Genomic DNA, 16,456 nt, shown 5'->3' with positions numbered 1-16,456 from the left:
TATATATATATATATATATATATATATATATATATATATATATATATATATATATATATATATTACGTTATTATATTTAGTAAAAATAATAATAATATAAATTATATTTATAGATTGTAATAAGATTAACATAATATATGATTATATATTACTAGATTATATCTTATATCTTTACATTACGTTATTATATATATAATATATTAAAATACATCTTTACATAGTAATATAAGTGAAATAATTTATAAATCATAAGTTATAACGTTTAAACCTAATTTTCCCTCCAAAATGGGTTGGGTTTTGAAATTTCCCACCCGGAGCATATTGGATATCCAATTTTAAATTGGATATTTGATTTCAGATTAGATATTTGATTTTGGATCGGGTACATTCGATTAGGCTTGGTATTTACGAAGCCTACCCGATCAACCCAAAAGACGTGTTTAAAAAGGGTTTTAGTGATACTTAGACTTCGGGTAGCCGTCTGACAATGTTATTTTGATCGAAATTGAATGAAACAAAAAGGGTTTTTTAATATCGCTCTCTAAATTACATCAATATAATTTTTGTCAAATTATGAGTTCGATAAGTATTTACTAGTTAATTATCAATGAAGATTATTGTAAAGTGTTGATTGACATACTGATTGAAAAATAGCTATAACTTTCAAACAGTATAAAATTTTTTAAATCTAAAAGTTGTGTCACATTCTATACTTCACCTAGTATAAGAAAAAAAAATTAAATTAAATTTGGTAAAATTTTCTATTAGTTAGGGTGGTCAGACACTGGCCTTTTTTTTTTTTTTTGAAAAAGTTTTGGTAGAAATTTCATATTTAATTATTTATTTGGAATAAAAATACCAAAAAATATGCATCACATCCGAGCATGAGTCTAGTTTTCATAAATATAATTATATTAAAAAAATATTATGATTTGATTTTGATTAAGGTGGTCAGACATGCACCTACTTTTTATTTTCACCCTGAAATTTTCTTAGTACTGCATTAAAATTCAAACTTTTGACCAATTAATTATTTTTTTCTCCTGATAAGACCTAGTAGTTTAGAAACTAGATTCAATTTCTTATAGATTATTTTCTTACAACTTTTTGATATAAAGTCCATAACCACTTCAAAATTATGTGTCAAGTTGACATAAACCTGATTTGTTGATTTTTCACTGCCACTTAAGGCCATAGTTTGGTACACCATGATCCTACACATACCCCTTTTGTTCATGATGAGTCTCACGGCTAAGGGCATAAGGTTAACAAAGGGTTGCGAAGTAGTGAAAAGGGTAATGTAACAGTTGTTCGCCACTTCGCCAGGTCTTCTGAAGGCAATAAAGAAAGATAGTTGCGATGTGGCGATCAATTGTAAAGATGGATATTGATGCTAGATCTCTACTTGTAGTGATTTCTATATTTTATGACTATTGTGACCTAGCAATGAAAGAATGGCACGAATTTCATTGTTTCATGAAGCTAAAGGTTTGATAGAAAACATGCGTATGAGGTGGAAATAGAGTTAACATGCAAAATCGCTACAAGCAAGATATGTTGGCATAAAAGACTCGAGATGTTGCGAGAGGTTGTGATTGTTGAGTTTTTTCATTGTCACAACTTAAGTTGTTAAGTTATTGATAACTGTCGAGAAGTAGAGATAGGGAAGAAAAGTAGTTGCATCGCTGCTATTGAAAAGCATAGGTACATTGTGAAATGAGTAATTTCCTAGGCACTGGCTAAATGATGATTGGCAATACAAAGGCCGTAAATTATAAATGCAAGTATTTTTTGGAAATTTGAAAGATTTCATGCATGTTACCTTAAACACCATTAATACCACTCTTAACTCAGATAAACCATTACCTTGATGTAATGAAGTTTCTATCACTGGACGCACTAAAGTTGATATTGTAGAGAAGAGAATTGTGTAGAAATCTTGATAAAATATTTGAATTGCAAAAAATGGCGCAAGAAGAAGGAAAATTAATTGCTCAAGTAGAATTCAAGGAGGGTCCTACCAGTGTTTTTCAAGGAAAGATGAAAACCCTAGTCCATTCATAGAAGAATGGATGTATTTCTTGTCGAGTTCCTCGAATGCATAGTCTACAAATTCCCATGTCTTGAAGGATCCATACAATTTTTTGCAAAGATGCAATAGTGCTTGAGACAAATGAAAATGAATTATTATGGCTCTTCTACACCAATAGGGTGTGTAAATCTCCAATTTCAAATCCTTGGAATATGAATTAGGGTAAGATAATTGGGTGAACCCACAATACTGGGTACCACTTTTGGGGGACAAAGGAAATTGCGAAATGATGAAAATTTTGCATGTAGAATTTTACATATGTTCGCCCAAATGTGCTAACTATGTTCACGCGAACATATTAACAAGGTATGTTCATGCGAACATGTTAAGTTTAAATATGGTATGTTTGCACGAACATACCTTGTTAATATGTTATTAGTAATGGTGATTTTGCGATTGAAATTCCACTTTTCCGTTTGGGATCTTAACAAATTTTCCCTTTTTGCATGTTCGTGCGAACACAAGTTATTATAAATGTTTGCGCGAACACGTTAAATAAAAATTTTGACTACCAAATTATTTTTCTCATACATTCGTGCAAACATGGGTTTGCACGAACATGCCCTATATGTTCGTGCGAATGCCATGTTCGCGTGAACGTGTAAAATTAGGAAAATTTTAACCCTTTTTCCTTTTTTTTTGCTCTTTTGACTCCCATAATTGTAGGAGAATGATCTCCTACTATAAAATAAAAAATGTCAAAATGTGCTATTCGGAGCAAGCTTTCCAACGACTATAATTGTAATACATATTTTAGTCATTAAGACTTTCAAATATGAGTTTAACTCATTATAGGTTCATTACCGATTGAACATCAACTGACTTTGACACCTCGAGAAAATTAGTAAATTAGGTCAAATTTTTTTTGAAAAATATGTAGGAACTAGCTTATTGAGATACCTTTCTGTTCAAAAAAATAAAAATTTATGATAAATTGACTTCAAATTATCTATGTCAAATGGAACGTATGTCTAAATTACAATTTGTGTCACTTCAAAACTTCATAAACTATACAACATTCAACCAAAATAAATCAAACCAAATGCATCCTCTGGATATTGATGTTACAAATCTAACGCCGAAAGAATTACTTCATTATCATTTCTAAAAAAAAGTTATGTGTGTCAAACGGACTGTCACTCTTTAAAAATATTGAATTTTATTATGTACCACTTTTCAGAGGAGATAAAAAAATTGATATAAATAAATCTTTTTCTTAATTAAAAAATATGGTTACAAAGTAGGAACAAAGTACTCAAAATCACTAGTTTATGTCATCTTGAAATTATTTATAGTTTTGGACATATAGTCACTTGAATGTGACGTTTGTTTCAAAAATATTGATTTCAGTGTCAAAATTGGTCAAAAAGTGGAACCCATTATTGTGGGATCACCCAATTGTAACATAATTTTTTGTTGATGTAGACCTACTAAAGGCTTTGATTAAAGCGTATAATCCAATGAGTCAAACATTTCATAAGCAGGATAGAATTATATTGTGTACATTGGATAGGGAGACTTTCATAGAGGTTTTTAATTTATGAGGGTCCATGACTCGTATTATTGATTTGGGGAAACTTGAAGAAACTTTCAAGACACATAAAAGTGTTCTCACTGGAAGGGTCATGAGGAAACATATCCCCATGTCCAACAATAAGAAGGTTGATATTCCAAAAAAGGTATGGGACTTCATGCCCCTTGAATACTTTAGAATATATCTCCAATATACTATCTTTGGTCTGAACAAAGTAATTGGATTGGATGGGACCATGAATGCTCTTGGTTCTTTGTATATAATGGCATTGGATATACATGATCAACATAAAAATGTGGGATATGATTTTGTCATTCCAATAATAAATTTTATCTACAATGAAATTGTTGTTGCGCAATAGGGAGAATTGAAGAATTTCAAGTTTCACCAATATTCGTTGTTGATGCATGTGATCTTGTACAAGCATGTGGGGTATATAAACCCAAGTTTCATTGAAGAAATAGAGGAAATGAGAGAAAATTTACTTGTGCAATATTGGACAAGGGTAAGGGTAAAAAATTACCCTTATGAAAATTATCTTGCTTTTTACAATGGTTTTGTGTATCCTATTTTGAATATGCTAGGTGATGTAACTGAGAGGATCCTAAGGGTTGTGAGGAAATTGCTTAAATCATCTAGTTGTTATGATGAGGATATAAAACTGAGACATAATTGGGGAAGCATTTTTCTATTTGATAATTGTTCTATAATAAGGGTTTATGGATGCCTGTAGCCACCTCATCTTCTACCCAAATATGTCCTTGAAAGATTGTGAATTATTGACTACTTCTGGCAACTGATTTTGATGAATAGGGAATACTTAGGGTCCACTATTCAAAAGGGGAATTTTTTTTGTAGAAATTTCAAAGTGGGAGATTTTAATATAGGCAAAGACGCAATTGAAGAACTTGATGCATTCATTAGAGAGTTTAAAATTCCAATTGGGCCTGCAAGGATATATGATCATAATGATGTTGTCAGGACAACCTTGAGAAAGATGAGGCGATACAATTTTCCCCTAAGAAAAAAATATGGGAAGAGGATGTCATTACTGATTGTTTGGAAATAGAAGCATGCAGGGATAAAACTGTGAAATGGAGAGAAATAATGGCAATTGAAGAAGAGATGAAAAGGTTTGACCCTTCGTTTAAGGGTTTTTCTCATGAAGAAATATATTTGGATAGGTATAATAAATGCCTTCAAATTTTTTAAGAAATAATAGTTCAGGTGCCTCCAGAAGTGGGAGATAGATTGGAGCCCTTGTTTCTTGAGCAGGACATTGTGCTAGAGGTTGATGAGGAAGAGGAGCAGGTAGAAAGATTGTATGCATTAATTTTAACGCATAGTTGAAGTAATTATTAAAACACTACAAAACAACATGTATTTTATGCATTATATGTAATCTTTGAGTTCCACTTGACTATTCTACAAGAGAAAAATTGATAGTCAAAATATTGAAATTGGCAAAAGTTGCATGGAAAGTTGTTTGATAGTTGCTCAACACTCTCCATTGATGTTGAGACTCATAATTCAATCTCAACATACAAAAACTTCATTCATGCAATTTATAGTTCAAATTTTGATCACTAAAGTCTCATAGACTCATATAGTGCTTCTAGTAGAAGTAAACAATCTCTTTATTAATTTCTCTCTTTCATGAGAGATCCCAAGGCCCAGTATTCCCCTCCTTTCTCTAATATAGAGAAGACCCATGACTCTTCCATGTGTCAATCATAACTAGTAGTCATCGACTACTTTACTTAAACACTAAAACCTTGATCCACAACTGTCATTTTTTACATTCAAACTTTGAGGCTTATACAACTTTTTGAACATCTTTGTAACCTTTTGTCAATATGATCTATCAATCCATCCATAATAAATCTTCATACAACTTTTTGTAGAGTCTCCACAACAATCTCTATTCCAAAATCATTTTTCATTGTGACTCTTCAATCCACAAATTAACAAGGGTGAAGATCCCAACATTTATCCTCAAAAGGCCCTCCCTATGACAATGAGAACAATGCACTTTTTCAACTATTTATCTAAACTTTTCATACTAGCAACATCAAATCTGTCACTAGCAACATCCGATCTCTCTCTTTTACCAACTTAAAGCCTTCAAATTTTGGCCTCTAGATGGGTTGGATGGGCTCCTTCATGCCTTGCCCGTGCTTTCCTAATTTGCTTCCTTTGAAATCTCATTATCTACATAATCTTCAAATCAATATTATTTTAAAACATCTATTATTATCATCATAACAATTTTCATCTATACTTGCAACTTTTTGCTTGCCTACATCTTTACCTAGTTAAATATTACAATTTGTCTATATTGATCTTTATTGAATACACATGGATCACTCGTATCACATATAGCATCACAATCTAGTGGCTTTAACTTTACGGTCTCATTATGTTTTTCCAAATCTTCAACTTCTTACTCAAATCTTCTTTCTCCTTCCTAACATTATCAAACAATTTAATTTTTCTTTCAATTACTCATTGTGTTGTTTAAATTTCTCTAATTCTTTCTCAAGATTCTTAATTTGACATAAATACTCATATCTTTCCTTTCCAACCTTTTTGAAACTCTCCACCAATTCTGAATTACACTTCTATAATTTTATCAATTCATCATTCAAACAATCCTTGTCGCAAATCAAACTCAAATTTTCTTTTCTAACCCTCTTTCTAGATGTATATACTAAAAAATATATTATTTACCCAAATAAATTAGCTTTTAAATCCTTCTTATATGCTTGCCTAAACAATCTCCAAGGTGCCAAATGGGAAAACACACTTCTTTTCTATATTTGATGAAGCAATCTACATCAAAAAATTGTTTAGCTCCCCTATGACTAGTACATGGGTGATTTTCTTTAGTCACGGACTCAACCAAGGTCTACATCTCATTTCTCATGCTTTGTTCTAATACAATGAGCCCACTAGTGATGGAATATCAAATGCCAAGAATTTAAGCTTCTACAAGCTCTTCTTTTCAATAATTCACAACAACATGCACCTTGCAACAATTTGGATCTTTAGACCTTCCATGAATTCATACTTTCCAAACTACACTCAATGTTGCACCTTTCTCTTATAAACCTTATATAACATTCATGTCTAGGATCATTCTTTACAAATCTGATACCAAAATATAAAATTCAAAACAATCAAATTATTCTCTTTTATAGAGCTTAAAGCTTGTATGCATCAATTTTAATGCACCACTAGAAATTTTTGAAGTCATTATTAAAACGTTGCTAAACAATATGTATTTTATGTATTATATCTAAACTTTGAGTTCCAATTGACTGCTCCACAAGAGAAAAGTTGGTTATCTAAATATTTAAATTGGTACAAGCAGAAGTTTCATGGGCAATGATCATCTAAATATTAAAATTACTGCAAGCATAAGTTGCATGGGAAGTCTTTTTTGGTGAGAACAAAATGATGTGTAGCATTAGTTTCACAATGAATAGAATAGTCTTTATGACATATATCCATTAGCAATGAGAGTGGAGAAAGAATCTCAAATAAAACCTTTACAGGTATACAAATAATACCTCATACATGAAGTTGAGGGGATTGAATTGTGTGGACCTATAAAAACTACCCAAACAAATGATTTGATATTTTTAATTAGGTTGAAAATTTAAAAAAATCCTATAATGTCAAAGGGGTTTAGCTTAGTTGGTTGAAGCAACGAGTTCTTATTTTGGAGACCCTAGTTCAAAACCTAAGAGCGAAATCTTTGTGGAATTCTAAGTTGTGACTCTTGGTCTTCTACTAGTGGTATTTGTCTCATTGTAAAAGGTGGATTCTAAGTTGTGACTCTTGGTCTTCCAAATGTTGTTTTTAGTGTAGTTTCTCAAACGAAGCTTGAATAAGTTTGTAATTCTCATGTTTTTGCTTGAATGAGCACAAGATCTCTAAATGATTTCAATGTGAAAATAATCCTATAATCTTAATATTTATGTAGATATATTTAAAAACAAAATCTAAAAGCACAAATGAAAATACAGAATAACAAGACACATAAACACAAATGTTTATCGTGGTTCACCACAATTTTTGGCTATGTCCACACTAAGAGAAGAGGAACTAAATATGGATAGAAAAGAATACATTTACAATAGATGTTATCAACATTTATAGATCACAAATGATTAGTTGAAGAGACACAATAAATTGGAGGGAAAGACCCAAGCAACTGTTAGTCTTCAAATACATAACAATCTCCCACCTGAAGACAATAGATGCTTCAACTGATTACCCATTCCCCTACTCTACATGTTGACTTACTTCTTTATAGCAAGGCTAAGAGAATACCTAGCATATTCTAACTTGTCCTTGGCAACAACCTTCATCAACATGTCCTTTGGATTGATCTTTGTGTCAATTTTGATAGCTTTAAATGTTCCTTCTTCTACCACATAGAAAACATAGTAAGCATGCTTGTCAATATGCTTAGACCGTCTCTAAGAGGAATGATTGTAAGCCATAAAAAATGCACTTCGACTATAAAAAAAAAGACATAATCATCGTGTAGACAATGTAAATCTTTGAACAAGTGTTGCAACCAAATCATCTCTCTAGCACCTTCGAAAAGAGCCAAGTATTCAACTTTAGTAGAAGAAAGAGTAGCACAATGTTGCACCCTTGAGGCCCAACAAATGGAAACTCCAACAAATATGAAAGCATAACCGATAGTAGACCTGTATTTTTCTCTATCTCTCGCAAGATCTAAATCACTAAATCCTTGCAGCTGAACATAATTTCTACCATAATATAATGCATAATCAGAAGTACCCTTGAGGTTTTGTAATATCCACTTAACTACTTCCCAATGAGGCTTTTTGAGATTGATCATGAATTTACTAACCACTCCCACCACACAAGCAATATTGGGGCGTGTGGAAACCATATCATACATTGTGCTACCAATTGCTAATTTATAAGGAATGTTATTTGTAAATTCCTTTTATTCTTGTGTTTTGAGACACAAATCAGAAGTTAGCCAAAAGTGAGGAGTAAGAGGAACAAGAACAATTTTTGCTTCAATCATACCAAATCGCTCTACACATTTGTCAATGGATGATTTTTGTGACAAAGTAAACACCTAATTTTGTCTATCTCTAGTGATAACCATTCCAAGAATCTTTTTGGTAGTGCTTAGATCTTTCATGGAAAGCTAAGAAGTTAACTCTTTCTTTAACTTGTTAACAGTTCATGAATAAGAACTAACAACCAACATTTCATCCACATAAAGTAGAAGAATGAAAAACTCACCACTAGGAAGCCTTTTATAGTAGACGCAAAAATCTTATTCGCATTGGGTGAAGTTGTGTGCAGCCATGAACTGATCTAATTTAATGTACCACTGTCTTGGAGCTTTCTTAAGCCCATATAAGCTATGCTTCAATTGATAATAGAGATGTTTTTTTCCCTATTTGAACAAAGCCTTTAGGTTGTTTTGCGAACAATTCTTCATTGATGTCGCCATGTAGAAAAGTCGTCTTGACATCAAGCTATACCAATTCAAGATCTAAAATGGCTACCAAACCCAAAACTGCCTAGATTCTAGTCATTCACACAATTGGTGAGAAAATATCAGCAAAGTCTAGTCCTTTTTGTTGAGCATAGCCTTTGAAAACCAACCGAGCATTAGGGTATCTTTTCCTATTGCCATCTTGCTCTTTCAATTTATATACCCAACGATTTTTAAGAGCTTTACAATTGAGTGGAAGCAGTACTAAAACCCAAGTTTTATTTTTTTTAAGAGAGGTCATCTTCTTCTCCATGGAAATCATCCACTGATTTTTATCAGTACTTCTACAAGCATATTTGAAATTAATCGGTTCTAGTTGATCAGAGATTAAAATCTTTGGCTTTACCTCCTCAGAGTAAACTAATTCATAGTATGAATATTTTGTAGGCATTCTTCTCTTCCTTGTATAATGCCTTAATTCTAGAAAGTGTTTCTCATTCTCAAAATATCTTCTTAGCAATTCATAATTATTTTCCTTTGAAGATGTGCAAGTCCTCTGTTGAATTTGATGGCTAGAGATATCCATCAAGTCACCCAAACTCTTCCTAGCACCAATGTATGATGGAATCGGATTTGATTTAGGGTCCCATTGTTTGTGTATTGAAAGGGCTTGAATTGTGTTCTCATCTCCAATATTGTGGAGTCTTGAGTGAGAATTATGAGACCCAAACTTTTGCGCACCCAAAGTGCCATGTTCTCCACTGACAACATCGTGACTGAAGGATTGTAGACTACATTTTGGAGAGTCTGAAGCATGGAGTGGGCATGGATCTATGGTGACAAGTCTCTGGTCAAGTTCTTGCATGAGTGTGGTATGCTTAAGAACATTTCCCTGCATATCATCGTGCTCAAAACTAGGATCCTCAACCCTTTGAGCAACACACACATACCCTAGTCATCATCGTGGCCTTTTGACTGACAAATATCATGAGCAAAATTTGCAAGAGCATTGACATTTCCTATATTCCCAAGGATATTTCCTCTACCATGACTTGTCTCAAATGACAGACCTTGGTTGAATGTGGAAGAACCACCAACATGTCGATCAAGGTTTCCATTGTGTTGGGATGCTCATACACCTTGCACATTGGCATCGTGATTGTTAACTTAAAGTCGATGCTCTCCCTCATTTTCCTAGAGTTCAATAGGAGGATGTTGGGAATTATTAACATGCTCTGTCTGTGGTGATGGTAGAGTTTCTATATGAAACAGAGGAACTATGTTATGGTGCACTTCATCTCTAGTTGGATTGGTTTTTGAAGGAAGATGTGAGGTATCTTCAAACAATTCTTCATGTTGCCAATTATCATGATTACAATCCATGCTAGTAGAAACAGGGGATGAAGATATAGCAGGATTTGGGGCTAAGACAGAGGTAGGTGTATTAAGAATAGGCTGGGACTATGGGTTTAGTGACGAATTTTTCTCGTTGAACAGAGATAGAGGAATGAATTCTTTGGTAGACACTTCCTCTAATGTTGATTGAAGAGTCAGAAACTTTGTTTCATTAAAGACCACATCTCTACTCCACACAATTTTCTTTGCACTATGATCCCATAGTTAAAATCTAAACTAATCTTCACCATAGCCCATGAAGATACATTGTTGTGATTTAGGATCAAGCTTCCCCCTCTTCTCTTTTGGATTATGTACAAAGGCTTGACAACCAAAAACTCAAAGATGTGCATAGGAGATATTTTTTCACAACCATTCCTCTTCTAGAATTCCAAAGTAAATGAGATGAAGGACTTCAATTAATCAAATACACCATTGTATTGTAGGTTTTCGCAAAGAATTCATTGCCTAAACCAGCATTGGAAAGCATACATTGAGCTTTTTTCAAGAATGGTTCAGGTTAGCCTCTCTGCTGCCCCATTTTCTTGAGGTGTGAATGGCACAACTTTCACCCATCGAATACCATGATTTGCACAAAAGTTATCAAACTCTAACGAACATAACTCACCTCCAATATTCATTTTTAAACATTTAATTTTGTGCCCACTCTAATTTTCAACAAGAGCTTTAAGAAACTTTAAATTTTGAGAAAGCTTTAGACTTTTTAGAGATCATATAAACCCAAATTTTTTTAGTACAATCATCAAGAAATGAAACAAAATAAATTTCTTCTCCATAAGAGGTTACCTCTATACGACCGAAGACATTTGAGTGCGCTAAATCCAATGGTGTTGTCTTCTTGTCATGGCCATTCTTAAAAAGTCTAACACAATTTTGTTTCCCATGAAGGCAATATTCACAAAATTCTAAATCTGCTGATTGAAGACTTGAGAGTTGGTCCTGGTAAAGCATAAAATATAGCCCCTTCTTGATCATGTGGCCTAATCTTTGATGCCAAAGTGCAACATTGTTGTCCATAACAATCATAGCAGCTCCCACCTCATCATTAGTTTCTACAACATATAGGCTTCCAACTTTATCTCATTTCGTAATAACCATGGAACCCTTGGTAATTTTCTATGTGTTTGTGAGAAGCGTAAGAAAGCCTTGGGTATATAACTGACTTACAGAAATTAGATTCCTTTTTAATTTGGGAACGTGCCTAACATCCTTAAGCAATAACTTAACACCTCCTTCTAATGATAATATACTATCACCCTTTCCTACAATTTCACAAGCTTTGTTATCACCCAAATAGACATTCCCAAACTTACCTAATTTGTAATTTGTGAAGGTTTCAATGCAAGAAGATGCATGAAAAGAAGCCCTGAAATCAATTACCCACGAACTTGAGGTTGTGTCACTTGTTGCAAGAACCAAGATACCATCATCCTTATCATGAATGATGTTTACTCCGCTGTCCAAAACCTTTCCACAAAACCAACAACTATTTTTGTCTACCTTAGGACTGCGATATTCTAGCTGATTGAGATCTACGATTGTAATTACTTCTACCTATATGATGAGTTCTTCCTCTATTTTTCATGCTCACCATCATTAGAGCATCACCAAATGAAGAATATTTATTGCTTCTTCTCATGTCTTCACTAAGAAAAGTAGCAACTACTTCATCATAGACCAACTTATTTTTGTTGGTAATGGAAGTGTTTATTAACATTACTACACCATCCCAATTGTTCGGTAGGGAGCACAACAAGATGACAACCTTATTTTCATCATCTTGAGGCATACCAATGGAATTTGCCTCACATAAAAGAGTAGTTAACTCATTTATGTAATTCGACATTGTTGTTCTATCCTTCATCTTCAACTTGTAAAGCTTCTTCATGATGAAAATCTTGTTTGCAGCAGATGTCATTTCGTACATGCTTTGAAGCTTGTCCCATACATAACGAAAGAAAGATTTCTACCATCACCTTTTCATCAGTTGTATTCCAATTCTCATCTGTCATAGAGGATGGCTTTTTCGCCTTTCCTCTTCCTTCGATTGCCACTGTGAGATCTTGCTTAATTAATGATGAACACATGTACTTTTCATAGACAAAAATTCTTCCTTTATAATTTTTGCACTCTCGATTCTTCCATGACTATGGAATTTGGTCACTAAAATTGATTGTAGGCTCTGTTACCAATTGAAAAGAAAATCCGAAAGTGCAAATGAAAATACAGAACAACAAGACACATAAACACAAATGTTTATCGTGATTCACCACAAATTGTGGCTACAATAAATTGGAAAGAATGACCCAAGCTACTGTTGAGATGCAAATACATAGCAATATTCTGTGATAGGAACAAATGACGGCTTGTCACTCCCCCCATTTTTAAATTTATTTTTATTCTTCCCTATGCTTGGGTAGCTACACTGATTTAGCAGACAGTCATATGGATTGTCTATTTTTTTGTGGTTCCAGCTTATCAATGATATCGCTACAATATTATAATTTGATGTTATCTAAATGTTTTAACTATTCTAATATAAGAGAATGCTAAAATTTATATTTATTAAATTAATAAATATAAACAAATCTAAATAATAGACTGCATAGGTAAGTTGATGTACAATAACTCCTCACAAATGAAGTTATTGCCTATAGACCGTTGAAATATCAGTTAGTGGTTGAGGAGTGAAATAAGTGCTGGACATATAAACATATTTTTTGAAGGCGATTATCCTTTCTACAAACTGCACAGTTAAAATCAAAACAATTATAAATCTTTCCAAAAATTTCAGCATTGATCTGCATAATTTGTAGTGGACTTTGTTTTATAGTCGTATTTGATCGTATGTTTGTAATTGATTAAATGAGACAGAACAGATGCACAAGACAGAAATGACGGCAATGCTTTGAGTAAAAAGTGATATGACATTCGATAAATCCCGAATATGATACGGCACAACCCCTTACATGCATTAAAAACCCTAAAGTTTGTAGGGTACGGGAGAATCCAAGCAATAGATCTCGCTTCCTTAAATTAAGTGTGTATCATCAATCCTTCATAAATCTGATTGCTTGGACAGACAGCGGTGTACTTTTCTTGACAAGATTTCTGTGTATCAGCATTACAAGGGCGGCCATTCTAATGAATAGAATTTTGAAAAGTTGGTGCGATGTGACCGAAGATTTATCTGCCTAGTTTAAGTTCCACACGTATTGTTGTGTAGAGCATTTAGCTGGACCGACGGTTTAGTGGATAGAGCTGTTAATTACTGTACGCCGTGGCTGATGAGAGGTTTTCTTCATTCATGTGTTCATTTCAAAAAAAAATTACGGGCTTTAATTCATTTCTCTGTCTGTCTATTAACCTCTTAACCTCTTTTAGAGCAATGGCTCGTAAGCAAAAAAGATCAAGGCTAAATGATCTGGGAGATAGCTTGTTGATAACCATTCTGAGTAAAATTCCCTTCAAACAAGCAGCGCAGTGTTGTATCCTCTCTAAAAGATGGAAGCTTCTATGGACATTTCTGCCCAACCTTGTATTAGATTTCTCCTCTAACCCAGCTTGTAACCAGATTGTTGATAGAATCTTTGAACTTCATTCTGGTCCCCTTGAAATTTTTGAGTTTAGCAATTTCGATTCTTGTACAATTGACAAGATTTGGGAGTGGATTCGCCTTGCCGCTCTAAAAAAAGTGAGTCACATTAATATCAAAGAAAGCACTTCATCTCGTAATGAGGTTCCTACCTCCATTTTTCTATGTTTCGAGCTTAGGGTTTTGATTCTCAATAATTTTCTCCTTACAAATATACCCAACTCTGTTCCAGGCTTTGCCCATTTGACAACACTCACTTTGGTCAATGTACAAGTCAAGGGCAAAATTGTTGAACAGATGTTGCAGTTGTGTCCAATTCTAGAAATTTTAGTTCTATGTAATTGCAAGGGACTTAAGAGATTAAATATATGCTCTGAGACTCTTATTTCTCTCGATTTGTCTTCTGACATTAGTGCAGTAAGAGCAAGTTGCTCACGATTGGTGAGCTTCAAATTATAAATACCAGATAGGTATTATGGGATTGAAATAGAATTAGATTTACCAACATGTTCAAGCCTCTGTACAAATATTCCAGACTTCAGGGAGTTTGCAACTCTTAAGGCACTGAAAAGAATTACTCTGCGGAACTTGATTACTAGGAATGGTGTAAAGTATCTAAGTGAATTTCCTGATTTAGAGCAACTGTGCACTAACAGCGGTCGCTGCATTGCATATGTATGTTCTATAACCTCTCATTTTATTGCTGATATCATATTTGGGTGTGATTAAACAAAAGTGGGTCTCTGGTTTTAATGCAGGATTATCGAGATTGGAGGATCATGAACTCAGATCGGAAAGTGCCAGCAACTTTTTCACTCGGAAAGCTGAAGTGGGTTCATCTGAATATGAGCAAATTTTATAACCCTGTAGGTGTCCTTGCTCGTCTTGCTCGGCATGCTCCTGCCTTGAAAACTTTGTTAGTCTCCCGAAGTAAAGGAGGATTCAATGGTATGAATGGTCAGCGACTTCTCAATAAACTATTGAATATTCAGCGAAAACATACACATTTCAAAATTATCATATCACGGAATACAACAGAGGAAGAAAGATGCGGCAACTGTGCCAACCTTTAATATTTTATCTTCGTGTGCAGATAAGTCTTGGCTGTAGAGAAGAACAATAGAATTTAAACCTCTGTATTGACGATATATTTTTCTTGATTTTGTAGTTGGAAGGGTGAATATGGTGAGTTTTGTTTAGTAAATTGAAGATGGGGATGTATGAAGCATCATAAACCGTTAGAAAATTTGTTTGTTTGCCTTTGAATTTCGTTCTGCCAAACTAGTTTAGAATTATTTTGTTGTAAATCTGATCAGTGATTTTGTTTGACATTTCTTGCTCTCTTCTTTCTGATGATGGATCATTTGGTGTGATTCGAAACGTTGATGGTAAAAAATCTTTACACAATCGAATCCAAAAATATATCAGTTTATTTTTGCTATGAATTGTGGAAATTTGATCTCTTTAAGTGAAGGATCAGTTCATTATATATATTTTTGGAGTTCTATGTGGAGTGAATGCTTGAGTGTTTACGCATATACCCCATAAAAAACACTACTCTCAGAAATGTTACATATTTGGAACTACAGTTGTACATCATATATGCTTGAACTAAGGGTTCATCTCGTACTGAGAATATATGTATATGGTTCCTTTTTGTGAAAGGATCGATGAAGTTTATATATACAAAGTTTGAATAACTTGCTCAGTTATCAATTCATTGCATATATTTTTTAGATGGTTTGGGACCTCTCAATTCCATTTCCATCAATAAACAATTCCATTTCTATCAATAAATATATAAGATATAGTATGTTTTGAAGGGGATGAAATTTGAAGAGCTAAGGACATTGGTACAGGATTTCAGAATTATAAATATGAGGATTTTCAGAACTCTTGTAAAAACAACTTTAGAATTTGAACTGATGGACTTGTAAAAATTTAAAATGGACTTGTACTTTTGTTTTGTTTGTTCAGATTTGTGTTGTGAAGTTGTAAAAGGCAACTTTTTATTACTTAGTTTAGGGTTCTATTGGTAGCATTTATAAAATTAAATGTTGGTACTTGTTATATAATGTTGGAAGAGTACTTAAATTTTTTGAAAGTGACAATTATTGTCTTTTGAGTTCGATGCAAGACATTAATGTCCTTGTCTATTTTCCAAATTTTGTGTGAACAAATTCTCTTAGAAAATGTCAAGTGATGAATTGGAAATATTTAAGTGTATTCTTGGTTATTTTTCTATTTAAGGGTTATCTTGAGAGCTACAAGAAAAAAAAATGGTTATATTGATAAGTGTGATATTGCTGAGGATGTGTAGCT

At 33.3% G+C, this 16,456-nt stretch overlaps 1 protein-coding gene across 1 annotated transcript; it reads left to right on the top strand.

The window, feature by feature from the left end:
• The first annotated feature begins 13,927 nt into the window (after positions 1 to 13,927).
• Positions 13,928 to 15,386, top strand: LOC149560039 (F-box/LRR-repeat protein At3g26922-like). The gene is made up of 3 exons (XM_089827551.1): positions 13,928 to 14,471; positions 14,601 to 14,809; positions 14,893 to 15,386. The coding sequence occupies exons 1-3, from the start codon at positions 13,928 to 13,930 to the stop codon at positions 15,205 to 15,207; spliced, it is 1,068 nt and encodes a 355-aa protein (XP_089683677.1). The 3' UTR covers positions 15,208 to 15,386.
• Positions 15,387 to 16,456: the final 1,070 nt, after the last annotated feature.

The sequence above is a fragment of the Cupressus sempervirens genome, chromosome 4 (assembly GCF_028749045.1).
Source record: "Cupressus sempervirens isolate cs-2001-9-10 chromosome 4, ASM2874904v1, whole genome shotgun sequence".
In the NCBI taxonomy this organism is placed as follows: Eukaryota; Viridiplantae; Streptophyta; class Pinopsida; order Cupressales; family Cupressaceae; genus Cupressus; species Cupressus sempervirens.
Note: the sequence above shows the minus strand (reverse complement) of the source record. Positions and strands in the feature narration are given on the sequence as shown.

What these genes read in the sequence shown, in the direction of transcription:
- LOC149560039 (XM_089827551.1), top strand. Translation starts at nt 13,928, where the DNA reads ATGGCTCGTAAGCAAAAAAGATCAAGGCTAAATGATCTGGGAGATAGC. An exon ending in TCTAGAAATTTTAGTTCTAT is followed by an intron (nt 14,472 to 14,600) that starts GTAATTGCAAGG and finishes TATAAATACCAG; the next exon opens with ATAGGTATTATGGGATTGAA. An exon ending in GCGGTCGCTGCATTGCATAT is followed by an intron (nt 14,810 to 14,892) that starts GTATGTTCTATA and finishes GTTTTAATGCAG; the next exon opens with GATTATCGAGATTGGAGGAT.